The sequence below is a fragment of the Zosterops lateralis genome (genome assembly GCF_965231275.1).
Source record: "Zosterops lateralis genome assembly, chromosome: 10".
NCBI lineage: Eukaryota > Metazoa > Chordata > Aves > Passeriformes > Zosteropidae > Zosterops > Zosterops lateralis.
In genome coordinates this window covers 8,467,061-8,486,120 of record NC_139770.1, presented here as the reverse complement: position 1 = coordinate 8,486,120, position 19,060 = coordinate 8,467,061, and the positions used below count along the sequence as shown (strand labels likewise).

General features: G+C 38.2%; 1 protein-coding gene across 3 annotated transcripts; it reads left to right on the top strand.

Annotated features, from left to right (window-relative positions):
* Positions 1-1,571: 1,571 nt before the first annotated feature.
* On the top strand, positions 1,572-17,549 carry KNG1 (kininogen 1). 3 transcript variants are annotated; one of them, XM_083868924.1, is made up of 11 exons: positions 1,574-1,874; positions 4,785-4,895; positions 5,818-5,902; positions 8,155-8,327; positions 9,999-10,106; positions 12,060-12,141; positions 12,662-12,828; positions 14,268-14,375; positions 15,313-15,402; positions 16,416-16,575; positions 16,921-17,549. In XM_083868924.1, the coding sequence occupies exons 1-11, from the start codon at positions 1,680-1,682 to the stop codon at positions 17,106-17,108; spliced, it is 1,467 nt and encodes a 488-aa protein (XP_083725050.1). In that variant the 5' UTR covers positions 1,574-1,679; the 3' UTR covers positions 17,109-17,549. The 3 variants fall into 3 exon arrangements, with proteins under 3 accessions (XP_083725049.1, XP_083725050.1, XP_083725051.1); XM_083868925.1 differs by having other exon boundaries at positions 1,575-1,874; positions 16,416-16,569; XM_083868923.1 differs by having other exon boundaries at positions 1,572-1,874; positions 16,416-17,549.
* Positions 17,550-19,060: the final 1,511 nt, after the last annotated feature.

Below are 19,060 nucleotides of genomic sequence, written 5' to 3'. Positions count from 1 at the left end.
CTGACTGGACTTGGGGAATTGGTTTATTACTAACCAAACCAGAGTAAGAGAATGAGAAATAAAGTCAAATTTTCAAAACACCTTCCTTCCACCCCTCCCTTCTTCTTAGGCTTAAATTTACTCCTGATTTTCTCTACCTTCTCCCCCAGTTGGTGCAGGGGGATAGGAATAGGAGGTGCAGTCGGCTCATCACATGTTGCTTCTGCCCCTCCTTTTTCCTCAGGATAAGGACTCCTTACACTCCTCCCTTGCTCCAGCCAGGGATCCCTCCCATTGGAGGCACTGCTCCAGTGTAGGTATTTTCCGTGATGTGCAGTCCTTCAGGAAAAAACTTCTCCAGCATGGGTGCCCTCACAAGTCCTGCCAGCACACCTGCTCCAGCACAGCATTCCACAGTGTCATAGCCTCCACTGGGCATCCACTTGCTGTGGCGTGGGTCTTCCCTCCTCCACCACTGACCTCCAGGGGCTGTAGGGGCACAGCTCCCTCACCATGGCCTGCTCCATAGGCTGCAGGAAAATCTCTGCTCTGTACCCACAGCAGCTCTTCCCACACCTTCTTCATGGGCCACGGGGTTTGCATAGCCATTTTTCTTACATATTCCACTCTTCTCTCTCCTGTTCTTTCCCAGTTCCATTTTTTTTTCCATTCTCTATGTTATCCCAGAGGCACTACCAGCAGCACTAATGGACTCTCTTGGCCAGAACTGGATCTATCTTGAAGCTGACTGGCATTGGCTCTGTCAGACATAGGAGAAACTTCCAGCAGCTTCTCAAAGAAGCCACCCCTGTAATCCTCTGCTATCAAAACCCTGCCACACAAACCCAATACAGCAAGACACAGCTGGAACACAGGGACCAAGGCAATCCCAAGGTGTTCACAGATCCAAAGCAAAGCTATTTGGAGCCAAACACAGGAGACAAGCAGCAGTTGTTCTCAGCCAGCTCTAATCCTGGCTTGGCCAGACTTGGACCACAGGGTTTAATCCTTTGTTCTTGGGTGTCACATATCTGTAACGATAACAAAGCACTGTGATCACTGATTAATCCATAGTCCAGCAGTCTCCACGTGGCAGCAGAGATGGACTTTCCAACAGGACCATGAAGGACAAGGTTTATCAAGTGCTATTGAAGGGTTACGTGACATTCAAACATATGCATCTGTTCAAAGACTTTTCAAACATGTTCTGAGTACTATGGTTCCCAGAACTGTTGGAGCCTGAACACTAAACAGATCTATAAAATTTACAAGGTTGTTGTCCAAAACACCATTGCCACTGTGACCTTCTTGGGTGGTTTTTTTAAAGCCTTGTAAAATTCATTCTCAGTAGCCATTTAGGTGTTCCAAAGTCAGAAAGCTACAGGCACTTCTCTTTTGTTTTGCTTTGCCTAAACTTCTCCAGCCATTCTCCAGCTCTAGCCATTTATCCTGTTATCTTGATGACAGGTGGATAACCTTAGTGTCATTCTGGTGAACAAACAAAGTTTATTTAGATAAACTCAAAAGTTTATTTGCAGTATAAACAGGTATGATGAGAACCAACCAACCCCAGCAACCCACTCTGTTTACTTAACTATTGCTCCTGAAAAACAGAAGAGGTGACTAAAATCCTGTCAGACACTCCTTTTCCATTTGGTTTTAAGGAGCCTTCTAATTCAGAGGGCCTTTTTCATCCAATTATGAAGGCCTTCATTGTATTAGCACTCTGCTGTAGTTTTTTCTCTAGCAGTGCCGTTCCTCTTGCATTGGAGTTTTCGGACTGTGATGACCCTGATGTCTTCAAAGCTGTTGACACAGCACTGAAGAAATACAATGAAGACAGAGCAACTGGTAACCAATTTGCTCTATACGTGGTGATGGAAGCCAAGAGAACTGTAAGTAGACTTTGCAAAAAAAAAAAAAAAAAAAAGAAAAAAAAAGTTGGAATTGTTTATGCACTCTGAATCAGCTTATCTCCATCTCGTTTATAAGGGGGAAAGCATGACAGCACTGTGTCTTCCAAAAACGTTTTAAAAAAATTAAAGTGACTTGCACAGTAAGATACTTGTTCTTGTGACAAGCAGGGATGTATATTATGTTTTTATCAGCAGAACTCTGTGTGCTGGTGAATTGCTTACTAATGCAAGGACTAAAGAATAGAAAATTTCTACCACCAGCACAACTTGTCTTACTGTTCCACTCTGTTCTCTTTTTTCCTTATTGGGAATTCTACCCCTTTCCATCATCTGTAAGGTTTTCAGACCAACAGCAAAACCACACTTATTAAAAAATATGAATATAATCTTGACTTGGAAAGAGCTGGTGCTGCACATAAAAAAGAGTCACCTGATAAAGTTTGGCAATATTCTGAATTGTTTGTGAATATCATTTGATTGACACCAGTCCCAAGTTACAGATCTATCTAGAAGCACTAGGTGGTATTTTAGTCAAATAGGATGACAGCTAAAATTACAGAAGAAAGAAGAATGCAACATGATCCTTTGCCTGGAGTCCTTCTGTATAGCTTTAATGTAACAAAAGAGTATTTACCTCGGAGAGGCATACAAAGATGGTATTACCATAATAATGAAAAGCATTATTTTACTTGAAAATAACATTAGCATTTTTTTCTACTGCATTGGATTTTCAGATGTAAACCACAAGAAATCCGGTGTTAGAGAGACTATTTTGCACTCCAAAATCACAAGACACTTTTACCCAGATAGAAATTGACCTCAGAAAGGAGCCATGCATTGCTAAACACTTACAGCAAACTACCCACATCTCCTGGCACCTGCATTCTCGTGTTCCTGTTTACACACTGGGGAGATTTTAGCATCTGGAGACTAAAAGGAAAATCAGAAACCCCTTTATATAATTAATATTAAGTAAATGAATAGTCTCACTGTTCTCACTGAACTGTATACATCCTTAACAACAGCCAAATGCAAATATCTCTATATCAGAGCTGTAGTACCACCTACCTTCCTTTTGCTGGTGTTCCCAAAGGAGAGATAGGAGTTTCAGAATTTTATCTTAAACAATGTTCTATTTTTCAGAATACATATTTATTGCAATTATTACTCATCTTTCCTTCTCTAGATATCCATCTTTCCTTTTCTTAAAAGATATGAAGTGGAAATCAATTATTACTTTGAATCATTGATCTGATTATGATGCTAAGTAAAAAACAGAGAAAAGAATTCTGCAATTGAAATTTCCTCATATTTGAGATTCTTTTTCTAAAAAGAGTATAGATTTTACTCCTCACTAGTCTCACAATGTTGAATGCATTAATTAAATAGCTGGTTATTACATATTCATGTACATTCATTATTGATAGAGTAATAAAACATAAAAGCTGACTAGTGAAAGACTAAACCTGCCCCAGTTAAAGGCATAGATGTTCATAATAATAATGAAACAAACTAATAGCACATAATACTGAAACAGTATCTTTTCTTACTTTGTTTACTTAGTGAGCTGATTTGTTGCAGATTTAGAACACTGTAACAGAGAACAGAATTTGGCTCTTTTTAAGTCCCAAATAGTATAATCTGATGTAGTTCCATAAAAGTCAAAATTTACCTATTGAGGATTAAGTCTATTATATTTTTAGAGCCCCTTTCATCCTTTTTTACAGCCATTTTATGAGGTACCTCTACATTTCTTCATACCTGTAGCAATACACAACAGGAATTGAGAGAAGGCAGAATATAATTCTGTGTCTGCATCAGTGTAAATCCAGTATATGCTAACCACATCAGCTCAGCCTCACTTTTTTGGTAGCACTAAAGCAAAAATTATCATTTAATTCTCCCAGCAGAGACAGAGAACAATAACTGGCTATTTTAGAATAATCAGTTTAGAGTATCAATGCTGCTAAACTACAGCAGCATTGATACTCTAATTGATACATGTCTTTGAAAAGTCACACTGGCAGAGCATTTTTAGTGGCTGTAAAAGGTTAGTAACTTCTGACATTATGTCTTCTCTAAAGGATGAACCACAAACCTCACAGTGCTGTCACTGTCACCTGTAGGCACAGACCCACTACCTCGTTTATGGCAAGGAGAAAATGCCCCATTATTGATTTACCAACTTCTGAACTACTTATACTGGCTGGGGCAAACTTTGCTTAATGCTTTTTATTTCATCTTATGGGATTCCTGAGGCTGTCCTGCCCTGCAGCCCAGCCTTCAATGCCGTGGAAAACCGCAGGCACTGCCCAAGGCTGTCTCCAGAGCACATCCCTGCTCAGCCCTTCCCGTGCAGGCTGGGCAGCTGCAGTTCCCCGGTACCGAGGAGCAGAGGCTGCCCGAGGGCTGCTGGCTGCTGGTTCTGGGCTGCCAGGGGAGCTGTACAGAAGGAAAGTGGACAGATCTGGGAGGAGGCTAAGAGTGTCATCAAGGGAGTCAGACAGGAGCACAGTCCAAGCTGGTAATTATGTTAACTATCCAAGCAGCCACCCAAAATGGCTTTTTTGGAGTACATTTGAATGAGAGTATAAAACCTAACCACTTATTTTTGGTTCTAAACCCATTGGTACTACAAGCTAAAATGAAGGTAGTTGAGCATATTGTATCTATTATATAAACATATTGCCATTGTAGGTAAGGGCTAAATAATATAATTAGGTACTTTAATATTTGAACTACCAAGATCTGAGAGACCAGCAGCTAATGGAAAACCACACTATAAAATCTAAGGTAACAAAAGAAAAGTATTTACTTTTTTGAAACTCTTATCTTATCTTTTCACTTTATTACCATGCAAATGATGACATGTATATTGTTTCAATCCAGGCAGGTCCTGACCCACAGTTCTATGTGAAATACAGAATACTTGAAAGCACTTGTTCAGCTGAGGAAAACAAACACTGGCAACACTGTCATTATAAAGTATCTGCAGAGGCTGTAAGTATCTGTTCTCTTTACAAGTTCTCTGTGCAGAGAAATCAGCATAATGACCAGGACTGCAATTACCTGGGGATAAACACAGTAGAAGAATTAACTTTTTTAGCTGCATTGCTTTTGAGAGCTTATATGACTAGAGTACAGAAATGTTTACAACTACAAAGTTAACCATTATAATTCTGAGTTTTCCATTACAATCCTGAATATATGCAGAAAGGAACATTTCAGTGCTTCAAATATGAAGGTTCACAATAAACCCAACATAAGATTTGTGCACCGTGAGAGTGTTAAGGACTGTAAAACTTGGTATTAATTATGTATAATGGAAACTTGCAGAACCAAATACTACCGTGGAAAGCACTATAGCAGAAATTTTGGCAGAGGGCTTTCAGCAGTGCCAAGCATGTCTGGCTCATGCTGGCAGAGAGCACCCAGGGGAGGTACATCAGGGACACAAACTGAAAGGACACTGCACATCCCCAGGGGATGGCACTGCTCTTTCACACAGTACACAGGAAGGGATGATGGCGACAATATAATTTGAATCTATGTGAAATGCCATGACCATTGCTGCACATCTTGTACTAGCAGAGAGGAAAATGGACAAATACATAGTTTATAGAGTCTTTATTCATGGGCACGTGTTCATTTCCATTGTTCTGACTGTAAAGTCTTTAGTTAATCAGTACACATCATACAAAGCAATCCTTCAAGTTATCTGCTCAATTTGTCCTCTACTTTCCCCACCATCAACAAAACTGATCCTTTTTCAGTAACAAAACAGCAAGTTAGACATTACAACAAATACATACATGAACCCCTTCCCCAGAATCAGTCTGCAGCTGTCAGCTGTGTTCAATAGCTAAAGCACTGTGTTTTTCTTTAGCAAGTTTCAGACAATTGTTGCCATATGTTTTTGCAGAAAACAGGAGAATGCACAGCTCGAGTTCATATGAATGATGCTGATAAAACAACTAATGTTTCACAAGAGTGCAAAATTTTCTCAGGTATGTAACTATTTAGGACAGCATTCAACAAATACATTGACAAATAAGAATGGCATGAATATAATACTGAGACTTCCAGGTAATTTTAAACATAGCAGCTCCTTATCATTCTAGTCAGACATTCATAAATAACTTTTTGTAAGCAACTACATGTTAAAGATAAAATTTCACTTCATTGTTATACACACATAGACTAAGTTAGTGAAGCACAGGCAGTTTCTGCCCAGGGTAATAAAAACCAGCACATGTGTGTGTAGGAAGTTTCTTCAAGCACTAGAATTATGCCAAGTTAAAACTTAGTTTGCTTAAGACCAAAAACATACCAATAACTTAAGAGACTACATACAACTTCTCACAATTCAACTTTCTGTCCTTACTTATTTAGGTATAAAATTGTCCCAGAAATTATTAGAAAAAACTTTTTATGACAAAATTGCACCTTGATTTTCTCCAATCTAAGAATGTCTGAATTATTTCTGCTAAAGTTTACCAAAACAAATATTTACCCTGAACAAGAAAACAACAAAAAAAAATTCATTTACAAAATAAAAATCTGGCAGTGATGTAATGATGTAAGAGACTGATCTTTCAAACCTTAACAATAAGCAGTAACACATTTTTCACCTATAATGCATTCATATCTGACTGTTACATTCACATAGGAATTTCTGTTATTAAAAAGTTATCACATTGTTTTAAAGCTTTCCAACTGAGATCTCCATGCCTGGTGTTCTGAAAGACATACCCAAGCTCGCTTCAATATATCCGTCTAACTATTAAATACAGAAATATTCACCCCAGTTTCTGAGATGTTTGGCAGCTGATATCTGTTTTTTGTTCCTAGCTATCTTGTTTAAAGCTGAAATGGTTTTACTTACAGACAGTGTCCTTCTAGGAACTGCAGTACACAAACTCCATGTTCTGCACTGAACAAATGCTGCATTTGTAGGGCAATGGTGACACCTAGTTGCCAGCAAAAGTTGTGTGAATCCCACAGAGAACACACAGTAAATTTGCATTTGAATCTTTGCTTAGGAAACAAAAAATCCCCATATATAAATTAAATGAATCAGGTATTCAGCCTAAGGAACTCATCTCTTCTTATCAAAGTGTAGCAATTCTGAAAAAAGAATACATGTTTGTTCAGCATAGACCTTATGAAAGTGCTGAGACCACAGTTGGTGTAGAAGTCAGTGTGCTGTTGGTTCATTATCTCCTTTGTGACTACTTACTGAAAATGTACTCACGCTCTTCTGTAAGACATCCATTTGTCATTACTGAAAAACAAAAACATACTAGAAATATGAAGAGCCAGACTTTGGTCACACCTGACAGGTGAGGGATTTCCCCACTGTATTGGAACCACACTGTTCAGCCTCTTTGGTGGAACAGTTTGATCTAACTGACCCTGGACTGGTTTCCTGGTTGGTGCAAACTGGCATAACTCCATTTAAGCCAGTTTATGCCAGCTGAAGATCAGGCACACAAATTTTACTTCAATTCCACAGAGACCACATATTGCCCCACTTCCATTCTCAAGCTCAGTGACTCGTGAAATTAATTTATGTACTGAACTATAAAATTAATTTATGAAAATCCAATCCATGATTACTAGAAAGGAAAGAGAGTTAATAGGATTAGTAGTAGGAAACAGGAGTTTGAGCATGCCTGTCAAGCTTGTCTATCCACAGCCAATCCAGCTGGTTAAACCTGAAGGTAGCACCAAGTGGTAATTGGCAGGGACAGCAGAATAGTCCAACTGCAGTCCCTGGGGCACTCAGAGTCACAGCAGCTCACACTGGTGAGCCCAAACACTTCTGCTGAAGTGCCCATCCTGAAATGTGGTGAGGACAGCAAGCAGCTGCACACTGTGGGTGAGCTTTGAAGAATCTGAAAATCATGCCCTTAGTCGTAGTCTCCACTGGCTCTACCCGGGCTGAATAAGTAATGTACCTTCCTTAATGGTGTCAAAACTACAATGCAAGATTTTTCTGAAATTCAATAACTGCTGGATTTGGGTTCACTGCCAAAACCATGCCTGGACCCCAAGGTCATGGATGGTCCTTGCCACCACAACCAGAGGATGTTCCTAAATATAAAAATGTCTTTGCAGGCTGAAACTGGAATATAGGGTTTGCTTATCACACCAGTTAAAAGTAGGACATGTTCTTGCTCACTACCAGATAGGAAAAATGAAAACCTAAGGCTGTTTTGCATGAAGCCCTATGTTTTTTGGTTTGTTTCTTTTCCAGATGTGTCAAAGATAAAACTTACAGAGGCTCCATGTCTTGGATGCTTTCATCATATATCAAGTGATGGTTCAGAAGTGTCAGAAATTCTGAAAAAAGCCGTCCAAAAGTTTAACAAGCACAGTGATGAACTTGCTCTTTTTAAGCTTGTGGAAATAAAAGAAGCTAAGAGACAGGTTTGTGCATGAATTTTCTCTAAATTTTACTAAAATAATCCAACCCAAAGCAGGTACTTTGTGTATGTTTCTGACATTAAAGGGCTTATATTTAATAATAAAGCATACAAAATGCATATAGAGAGTAAACTCAATGAATAGTTATCTTCATTTATAAGGAATCATTAACAGTTACCCACGGGATTTTCAGAGCTCTCAACTGATAATATACACATTTTTTCTTTATCTGCAGTTGCTTCTAAGCACTGTTTAGCACCAGTTTATTTGCATTCTGTGCTGGCACATGAATCCTCCTGGGTACTTCCTTTGGCCTTGGCCTGAGGCTCCAGCAGGAGCAGATCCCTCCTAGGGGCTGAGCCAAAGCTGCCAGCCTGCACAGATGTCTCACACACTCCCCAGCCTCTCAAACAGCAGCAGGCATCTCTGTTTCTGCAGGCAATAGGGCCCATTTGTCAGCAGCTGCTATGTGCTGTAGGACAGCTAAACCCCACATAGGAAAAATGGGTGAGACAACCCAAAAACCCAACATGCCACTTGCTGCAAGATTTCTGCTAATGAATGTATCTGTTTTGAAAGAAATGACTACTCAGGTTGCAGAAATTCTGTGTCATCTGATATTCTATGCAAGAATTCCCTTCCTTTGGAAGACTCTCCTATAGATTGGTGTGACATTGCTAGAAAGTAAAGTTTCTTATTTGGTTTTTAACTAGTGTACAATGCAACAGCAAACACAAACACTTTTCTTTGAACCTGTATGTATTTACTTAGCCAAAAAGCAACTTCTGGTCATGTCAGTTTGACTCATGATTTAAACCACACTGTCCTCTTTATATTTACTGATGGCAGCAATCCTCTTTGCTGAAAGACAAACTTGCATAACATTGAAGCCGCATGACAAAATGATGCAGACAGACTGCAATCCAGCAGCTGGAAAGAGAACCATCATGTCACCTCTGGCAAACAGAGAAAAGTCAGAAAAGTCAATTCAATTGATCTGGGATAAAAAGTTCTTATATTTTATTGTTTTTCCTTTTTAATCCAATGTTATCTGGCCCAAGACTATGATTTGGAGAGGTTTTGTGAGTGAGAAGTAGCCACTCTTAGGAAAATGGAAGAGCTTCCCGGAGAGAAAATTTTAAAAAAGGGTTATGAACCTGGACAAAAGTGTGCGTGGGAAGGTAAAGCCCAGGATAGACACAATTATGGGTAGATGATAAATGCAGAACACTCAACAAAAAATGATGCCAGCAGTATAAAGTTACATGATTAAGATACTGTTTTACTGTGTCCCATGCTCAGGAATGCAGGACTTGCCAGGCTCTGTTACTGGAGTCATCTATCTAGACCAGCTTCCTGTCAAGGGGAGTAATAAGTAACAGATCTTTGGAGGAAAGTGCAAGAACTCCAGCAGCATGAGGCTGCAGGCTTGCCAGAAATGGACACCAAATGCAAAGTGCACAACAAAAGCAGGACTTGGTTTACATTTTGTACTGCAAGGACAAGGGGTTTTTTGCTGTCCATGAACACTCGATGGCTTAATAAGTGCAAAGCGATTTGACAGATAGAAGACACTAGATGAGTAGTTTTGCTTTCTTTGCTAATCTCATTTAATAGTTTAACTTTCAAGTTTGTATTGTTTTACATAATGTAAAACCTAAATATCTCTTCCAGGTGGTAGCTGGATGGAATTACATAATTAAATATGAAATTGAGGAGACTAATTGCTCCAAAGACCAATTTCAAGATTTAACTCCAGAATGCAAAATCACTTCTAGAGGTGTAAGTAATCTTCAAAATATCTTTATCAAAAAAAATCACATTAACAAATAATCATTGAGATATGACTCAAGAAAATATTTATAGTCTTGCTTCATTTCATGAACAAAGTTTAAATCCAGTCTTACACATAACTATCTGTTCATGCAATGAGGACATCCATGTCTTCTGAATCAGTAACTAAGAGGACTACTGAAAGGTTTACAGATTACACTACAGAATCTAACCAGTCTTACCCAAATAACAAATCCCTTGGTAAGTTTCTATCCAGATATTCAAGGAGTTACTCATGTATAACCCAAAAAGTGATGAGTAAAATTAGCATGATTTCCAGCCTAAGACATATTTTCTCAGAAAAGTCAGTAGCTGAGTTATTACTTAACCTTTACCACAGTCCAAATAATAGCCTCAAAAGAAATTTATTAACAAATATACATAATGCAGCTAAACAGTGCTGCAAACCCAGGTACCCCCTTGGCTTCACTGACCTGGAACTGAAACAGCTGTACCAAAAATAGAGGCTTTCTCTCCAAACTGACCTCCCTGAACCAGCTCATGAGGGGATCAGAAAAACGATTTTGCAAACACAAGGCAAAGGGCAGGAATGCAGAGTCACTATGAACAGTGGTGGTAAACAGGAAAGGACAAACTGGCATCTGTTCTAGCAGTTGAGGAAATGCACCATTGAGTGTTACATTCAAGAGCCTCTCCTGTTCAAAATTACTCCTTGTACATCTCAAGAATCTTTCAGAAGTATTGATAAAAAAAGGAAAGAACGACAACACTGGTAAATAACAGAAGCATGAGAGTCAGACTAGCTGAAGCAAATCCCTCCATTACCCATGTGCCCTTAAACCTTAAGCAAGTTACTTAATCTGCTTGAGTCTGAGTTTCCCCAGCTGTCACCTAGAGGTGATGACTTCTGTCACCTCACCTACTGCAGCAGCATTGCCTCACCCACATACTGCTTTGGTCACACAGGGCTTCTGGAATTAGATTATAAGTACTTATCCCCTGAACTTGCTAGTAGATCACTGACAGATATTATTAGGATACCATATTCCAAGAATATTCCATACTTTGGAATGACCAAATTCCATGAAAGCTTTCTCATACCTTTACTTAGCTCTGTACTATTAATTTTTAAATGGGAGGGCCTGAATTGCACCCTCTATTCAACACACATATGAACCATTGTGCTATAGTGGGACATTATGTCAGTCCCTTTAACCTGGATAATAAGCCTTGATATTATTCTTAATTAGTTTTTCTAGAATACTACTAAGTAGATTTTTATGATTACACTTTCAAGTAACTGTCATAGCCCTAACACCTTGATGCTGAATTTTAAGCCTTCCTTCTTATTCTACAGTTAACTGCATTTCTTTAATCTTTAATAAAGGATTTCACCAAAACCTTTCTTAAAATCTCTGTATATCAAGAAGTCTCTTTACCCACCTTTGCTGATGCTTTGTAGAACTTTGACAAATTTGCAAAATATGACTTCTGTTTACCACAAAACCTCAGTCTCTCCTGGATGTATTCATTGCCCCTAGTTCTTTCCTTATCACCATTTTTAATCATTGGAATAGTGGAATTCATTTTAGACTCTATAATCTTTAAAAAACCCCAGAATCAGTATCTTCCAGCTTCATGATATCAAGGCAGTTTTAAGCAAGTTATCTACCACAGTTCCTTTAGAAGACCTGAGAAAATACAAGAAACTCATTAATGTTTGATTTGATAATTGTGTAATTTTCGTTTTGGTCTTTACAGTTTGAGACAGAAATTCCATGGAGTTCTCCATAAAATATGATTCTGGCTTGTAGACATCCTTATCTTTTCTGTAATGCAGACATACAAATAGTTCATCTGGATTCTGTTTTAGGGTGTTATTAGGATGTAAGCTTGCTCAGTATTTCTAAATAACGAGCTGTTTTGCATTTTTGACTCCAGCGTGTAGCTAAATGCGAGGCCAAAGCATTTCAGAATCTTCAGGCAGAGATTGTGGATACCGTCAGCGACTGCAAGCTTCCAGGTATATCTTAGGCACTATCAGTTTTGAAAGTTCCAAAGTTTTCAGTGTCTTATTGTTATCCATTGTTACATTTTCCTCCATCATATCTGGACACAGATACTGTTCCATGTAATAACTGCTGCATTCTCACCCATTCAGACTAGGTTTTCTTCAACACACAAATTCACTGCCAGTTACATGCACCTCTTGTTTCACCCAAATCAGGTCTTTCCATGCATGTAGCTGCTCCCTCTCTATATCTTCTGTCTGCCTACAACCGGCACACGCAATTCTTGTTTCTACAAGAAAACTGTTGTTAAGTGTCCTATGTGACAGTAGGTGCTGATGTTCTTTTAGACAACCAAGATACGATATTGCTGATCATACAAAACTCAAATATATTTTTGTTTTCATTTTGTTTTCATTTCATAGACCCAAATATGAAGAGTTCCAGAAAGCAGGGTTTATAACTGTTTTTCCCAGCCTTTATCTACATTGAATCTTTTGTTTCTTAGATCTGAAACCTGTTGTTCTCTTTCAGTTCAAGAAACGGTACTTGCTGCCATTTGCCCAGGTTGTCCAAGGACTATCCCAAATGACAGTCCAGAACTGAAAGAAGTACTGAAGGTTTCTATAGAGAAGTATAATTCGGAGAGCAATGATGATTTCTACTATAAAGGTGGAGAAATAGAATCGGCGACAGTTCAGGTTGGGATATATCACAGATTTGAGGAACAGACATGACATTAATTATTGGCCTGAGCTAAATGTTACCTTAAGTTTGTATTTAGATTTGAAATAATGTCTTTGTCTAAGTGCTGATACATGTGGTAACTGAAATATCCATACAATTTTCCCTGTAAAATCTAATCCACATTGGCTTGCATTCAAAAATGATTCAAAAGTTTCCCATCTCTTGAATTTTATTTTTTTCTTAAAACAAAATGATTTCAGAGGGATGTGAAGAAGGTTGGCTCAGGGCATTTGATTTCTGTGTGTCTACCCTACTTTTTACCATCATAACATACCTTTGACTTTCAACATATAAAAGTTTTATTAGACAGGACTACTCCCTTGATCCATCACACCAATACTCTCCTTATTTTAGGCAGTGTCCACTCTACAGTTCTTGTATGGTCCAAGAAAAGAGGCATCTTAATTTCCCTTACAAATCTGTTATTTTATATACTGATTGTGCTATTAGTAATACTCTAGCTAGATTCAGAAAAGGACGTTAGTGCATAACTTAATACATACAGATAAATAGAGCTTGATAAAGGACAAGGAATCAGGAGGATAATATTGGTCTGCATTTGCATAAGCCTTGTTTACTATCCTAACACATCAAAACAGAAGTTTAGGATAGAATTGAAATTTTGACAATAGAGTAGTTCAGAAAATACTTGGTCATAACTATACCTGAGCATGAGGTGTCACTGGAGAAGGCACTAAAAGCACACCAGAATTTTTCCAAATAGTTCATATTATCTTACTGATACTATCTATGCCTTTTCTTCTTTCAAACTTTTTTTTTTTCCTTCTGACTTCCCTATCATGATTGATATTAGCATGCATATACCTTTAAAACAGATTTCAGGGAAATAAAATTTCATGTCTTGCCTGATGTTCCCAAAGGAAGAAATATTATTTCAAGCTCTGTGAAAAATACTAACAGAACTCATAGCAGGCACATTCTTGAACCTCTGCAGTTTCTCTCTTTAATTCGTTTGGCAAATAGGTTCATTTTCAACTGAGCCCGTTCATCACACACTTTGTTTTACTCACATTCCAATTTTCTGACATCATATTTGGCTCTCTACAGTGCTATCACTAATTGTTTCATCTGTTACTAATGAAATTACTACAGACATTTAATAACTGTGGGCCTGATATTATTCTGACTTTTTCTGTTTCTTCCAGTTTCAATGCTAGGATTTTTGAGACTAGGATCTGGAGTAAGTAAGTTACTTGATTAGAAGCAGATAAATTTACTGCCAAACATTTCAATATTGTTCTTCACATATGTGAGCCCAGTGGTTAGGACTTGTAGAATATAAATAGTATAAGCTTGTAGAAAATCATCTTTCCTGCGAAACCTTTTCAATAAAACGCCTTTAGCACAGAAAGCCTTCTTGCTAATTTTTCAGGTGGTTGCAGGAAAAAAGTACCAGGTAAAATTTACAGTCTGGAAGACAAACTGCTCTAAAAGTGAGTTTGAAAAACTTAATGAAGACTGTACAGCCACATCAAACAGTGTAAGTAATGATAATCTTGCCAACTGTAATGTTTATAATGGACAAATTAATTTCCATCAGTAAATAAGTAAAATCACATCGTGGGCCCTGTTACCTCTCCCACTAAACTTTTGTTCCCAGAAGAAGGACAGCTTTTACTGTTTGTAACCCAAGTTAAGAAACCCTGAAACTTAAACTGCAGCTGCAGGATCAGTGCTCACTGCAAAACCAAAGGAATTTCCTTTTGATAATAATCAGTCTAAGAAGGGAGAGGAGAAGACTGCTGCCAAATGAAATTGCTGCAATACTCCTGACTCTGTGAATTTGCAGCAAAGGAAAACATGAGACTGTTACTTGGGTGCAAAGGAATGACATTTCTGGAGTGCGTGTCATGCTGTTTATAGCGGGAAAATGTGTTGTGGACACTGGAAAGGAATGCTGATAGGGCCAGAAACCACTGGCAAGGGAGTTGTTTGGGGAGAGGACTTTTATCTCCCATCCCTTTTCCCACCATATGAACAGTGCTTACCTGTGAGATTTTAACATTTGTTAGTGCAGCAGGCACTAAAAATAAAAAATAGGGCTTTATTTCAATTTCCCAATTTTTAGTAGGACAAACACCATAAACAAAAAATATTTCTTAGGAATATAATGAAGATTATGCAGTTAGTGCTTCAAATGTGATGGAGATGAAAAATCCAATTTTCAAGATCCAAACTGAAATCCAAAGTTGAATTAAAGTGCTCACACAGGCATACTATAACCTTGAAAAGCTAAGCCATGATGTGTCCCAATACAGAAGTATTCATCACTAAGATAGATTTCATAAATATTTGATTAAAGTTGCTAGGATTTTAAAGTATTATTTTAAAAAAAAGTTTCTTTTTCAGGCCCAAGTCTCTTCCTTTGTATCTGAAGTTTTGGTGCCTTAATGTGTTGGTTTTTGTTTTGTTCACAGGCATCACTGTCCTGCGAGGCACAAATTTATGTGATCCCATGGCAGAATAAAATGTATCCCCAGGTGAACTGCACTGAAGAGCAGCAATTGGTAAGATTCCTCCAATTTCTTCCTATTCAGACCCACTATGAACCAGTCCTGAATGCGAGTCACTTTGGAAATCTCACAATGGAATACAAATATTTTTTATTATCAGATATTTCTGAGGACTGCAGAGACTCCAGTGTGACACTGAATAAAGACAGATTACCCTGCCCTTATAACTAATAACTTCACTGTGCTCAGGACCTTCATAACTACAAATTCATTTGTTATGTATCAACTAATGTCTCTCCTCTCTATTTTCACTACAACACTTTATCCATATCAACTTTCAAATTTAGCTTCAACCCAAATAACTCTGATTTGAAGTTAGATAATGATCAGAGACTTTGGTGGAGAGAAATGAAACTTGTGTTGGACCGTGACTGTACACGATGTATTCAGCCTTTGTCTTCTGGTTGAATACTGATGAGGGAGTAGAGATGACTCAATAACAACAGAATGTTTGATATTATCAGCTTTAATCTCTGTGTGTTATTTCCAGGCAGCATTCTGAAATGCTTATGTCAAATCTAGAAGTAAAAAATTGAATAGTTAATTTTCTATAACAAAATGACACAGATCTTCTGGATATTTTGCCATTTATGCTACTCAGAGATGTCTTCACCTTCATCATAAATTGGTTCTATACATGGGAATGTAACTCACTCTAACAAGTGCCAGGACATTTAGCCCTAGAATCTAACTATATTGTTCATAAATTAAAACCAGTACATGTGTTTTGCTGTCTGTAATATAATTCCTCTCTTACACTGACAAAATTTCAGTGATACAGAAATTTTTCTTTTACTCATACAGCTGCTAAGATACTCCAGAAGTATTTGGGAGGGTGTTTATATCTGTGTGCTTATCACAGAAGAGAGAATTATTTAGTTTAGATTTTATTTAAAAATCTGCTAAATGATTCATGTACTGCATGAGCCAGCTTCTGGATTTCTGGCATCTAAAGCAATTGTTCTGTTTCATGTAACAAATGCGGCTACTGTTGCAATGTCTTTTAGCTGTTCTTTGCAAGAAGACCTCCTGGATTCACACCTTTCCGGGCTGCTTCTATGCTAACCCAGGGACATGGAGCTTCAAATGCTGATAAAAATGAAGGAGAAGGCCAAAGCCCTAGCACAGAAACGAAGAAAGACGATGGACAGGAACCAGAAGGTGAAGGTGAACCTGAGCATGAACAAAGGCACAAACACAGGCATAAGAACAGGCATGGAGGTAGAAAGGATCGTGACAATGACAAAAGGCACAGGCATGACATTGGTTGTGGGCACAGAAGTGGCCATGGGTGTGGGCATAAAAAACACAGTAAAAAGAATAAACATAAACATCCAAACTCCAGATCTTCTGAGGAGTCAGATGAAAGGGGTTTTAGTCAAAATGAAACACCCCCATCATCCAGTCCTGAAACTGCATTGGAGCTGGTAGGTACAGGGGGTGCAAGGGAGGAAACCAGTACACCTGCAGGGCCACTAATTCTTCCTGATACTTCTTTATTTAATGGGTTAGATCGCCCAGAATCTCCTCGCCCCAGATGTCCTGGAAAACCGTGGAAACAACTTACGGGCTTTACAGCCCCTCCTAGTTTTCCCAGAGAATTCACAAATGAGGATCTCTTGCCTTCTGCAGCAGAAAACATCGATCCAGCTACAGGAAACAACAAGGAAGACTTTGATCTCACAGATGCTTTAGCATAATTCAAACATTGTAGGATCCTTTTCAGAAATGTTACATAGAAAATAAGAATACTGCCTTTTGAAATGCATAAAACACGAAGAGGCAAAAGCTCATAGTCTGTTAACTGAAATACTCAAGTAGGTCACCAGCACTTCTGGGGACCTAAGACCATATGGCAGTACTGTGCATTTGCATATATTTGCAAATATGTAAATCAGTGTAACTCATCTGCCTCAATTTTCTATAAGTACAAACTGAATCACTGCGACAAATCTTTCCGTATTATATTTAAAACAATGACAGAAAAAAATTTGCAGATTACATGAAGAATCTCAACCAAATACAGGTAAAAGAGAAGACAATATAGAACAAGGGAGCCTCTCTTAGATATGTGAAAAAAATTTTCTCTAATTTACTGGAGTGGACCATTTAAATAATGAAATAAAACAAAGTAACCTTTTTACTTGTTAATTTCTTTAAACAAATAAATATTGCCACCAGTCTATCACTAGAGGTTGTTCTGTTGGACAACAGGGACAGCTGAGAGAATCCTAAATAAAGAAGGTTTATTATTCCCTACACATATTAACTACCTAGAGATGCACATTGATTGGCAGATTTTCATTCAGCAGAGATGCACAAATACTACAGATCAGATGACAAAATTACAAACTCTTGAGACATCTAAAATTTGTGTGCCTTCTTCCATTATTAGGTTGTGCATAATTTTGAGACTGGACTCATTTTTCTATTCTGGGTATCTTCCAAAGGTTGAGTTTTTGGTGCAATGCATTAGCTAAAAAGCACCTAATATTTCTTGCAAAATAAAATATGTTCTCCCTCTGTATGCATGCAATAACTTATTCAACTGAAAAAAAATAACACACTGCAATAAATAAATAAATAAATATTTTAATGCCAGATCAGTTCACCAGTTTGAAATGCTACTCCAGCCAACCCAGTAAAGGGTTATTGACAGGGTTAGGTCCTACAAATGGTAACACTTCATTGATTTTGTTATAAAAGACCACATTACTTGAAACCACAGTGGAAGTACTTCCACCACAGCTGCAATTCTGCTCATTCCAGCTGCTAAGGTTGCTATGGCCTCAAGACTTTATACTCAACAGCTGGGGAATGCATCCTTTGGTGCGCTTCTACAGCCATCACCTCCCTGGTGAGGAGGAACTAGACAGGGAAAGTCAACTCAGAGAACACAAAAGAGATGGGAACAGGATCAGGAGGTCTTGGCATAAGAGGCAAAGGATGATCTGCAAAGAGGAGATAGCTACCAAGAAAGGTCAGAAGATACAGAAGCAGGAAGAACAGAGGCAGGGGGCATGATACAGGTGGGGTGAAAAGAACAAAAGAAAACAGCAAATTAGTGGCAAAAATTGAAACAGAGTGGATGGGATGGAAAAGTGGGTGGAGGTGAATCATCAAGGACCTATAAAAGACTGGAATTCAAGAAGTGGGGAAAGAACCAAAATAAAAAGCAAGAAAGGGATCTCTCTGATTGTGGCAGGAGAGTCTCCAACACATCACAGAACAGAACTCGTACTGCCTGGATCTAACCATTCCCTGACAGTGTAGGCACACCTCCCATTTTCAATGCCTGGTTCTTTCTTTTTTTTTTTTTCTAATTACATTAGGAAAATCATTAGAATGTATTGAAAAAGTAAGGAAATCTAAAATTAGAAACAGTGCCTGTGAGTACAAATTCAGCATGGTTGTGTGCATCTGAACTTTTTTTACACATCCCTATTGGCTGCCATATAGGGATGAATGGAGACAGACACACAGATATCTGTCCTGACTGATGATATCAGAACCATTATACTTCCTTTCTTCCTGAAAATAATCATTCAGAAGTCATACAAATTAGCTGGAGCCCAATTTTAAAGAAAGATACAATAATAATAACCCCTGGATTCATCTAATCAAATCCAGCCTTTTTAATTAATTCCTTTCC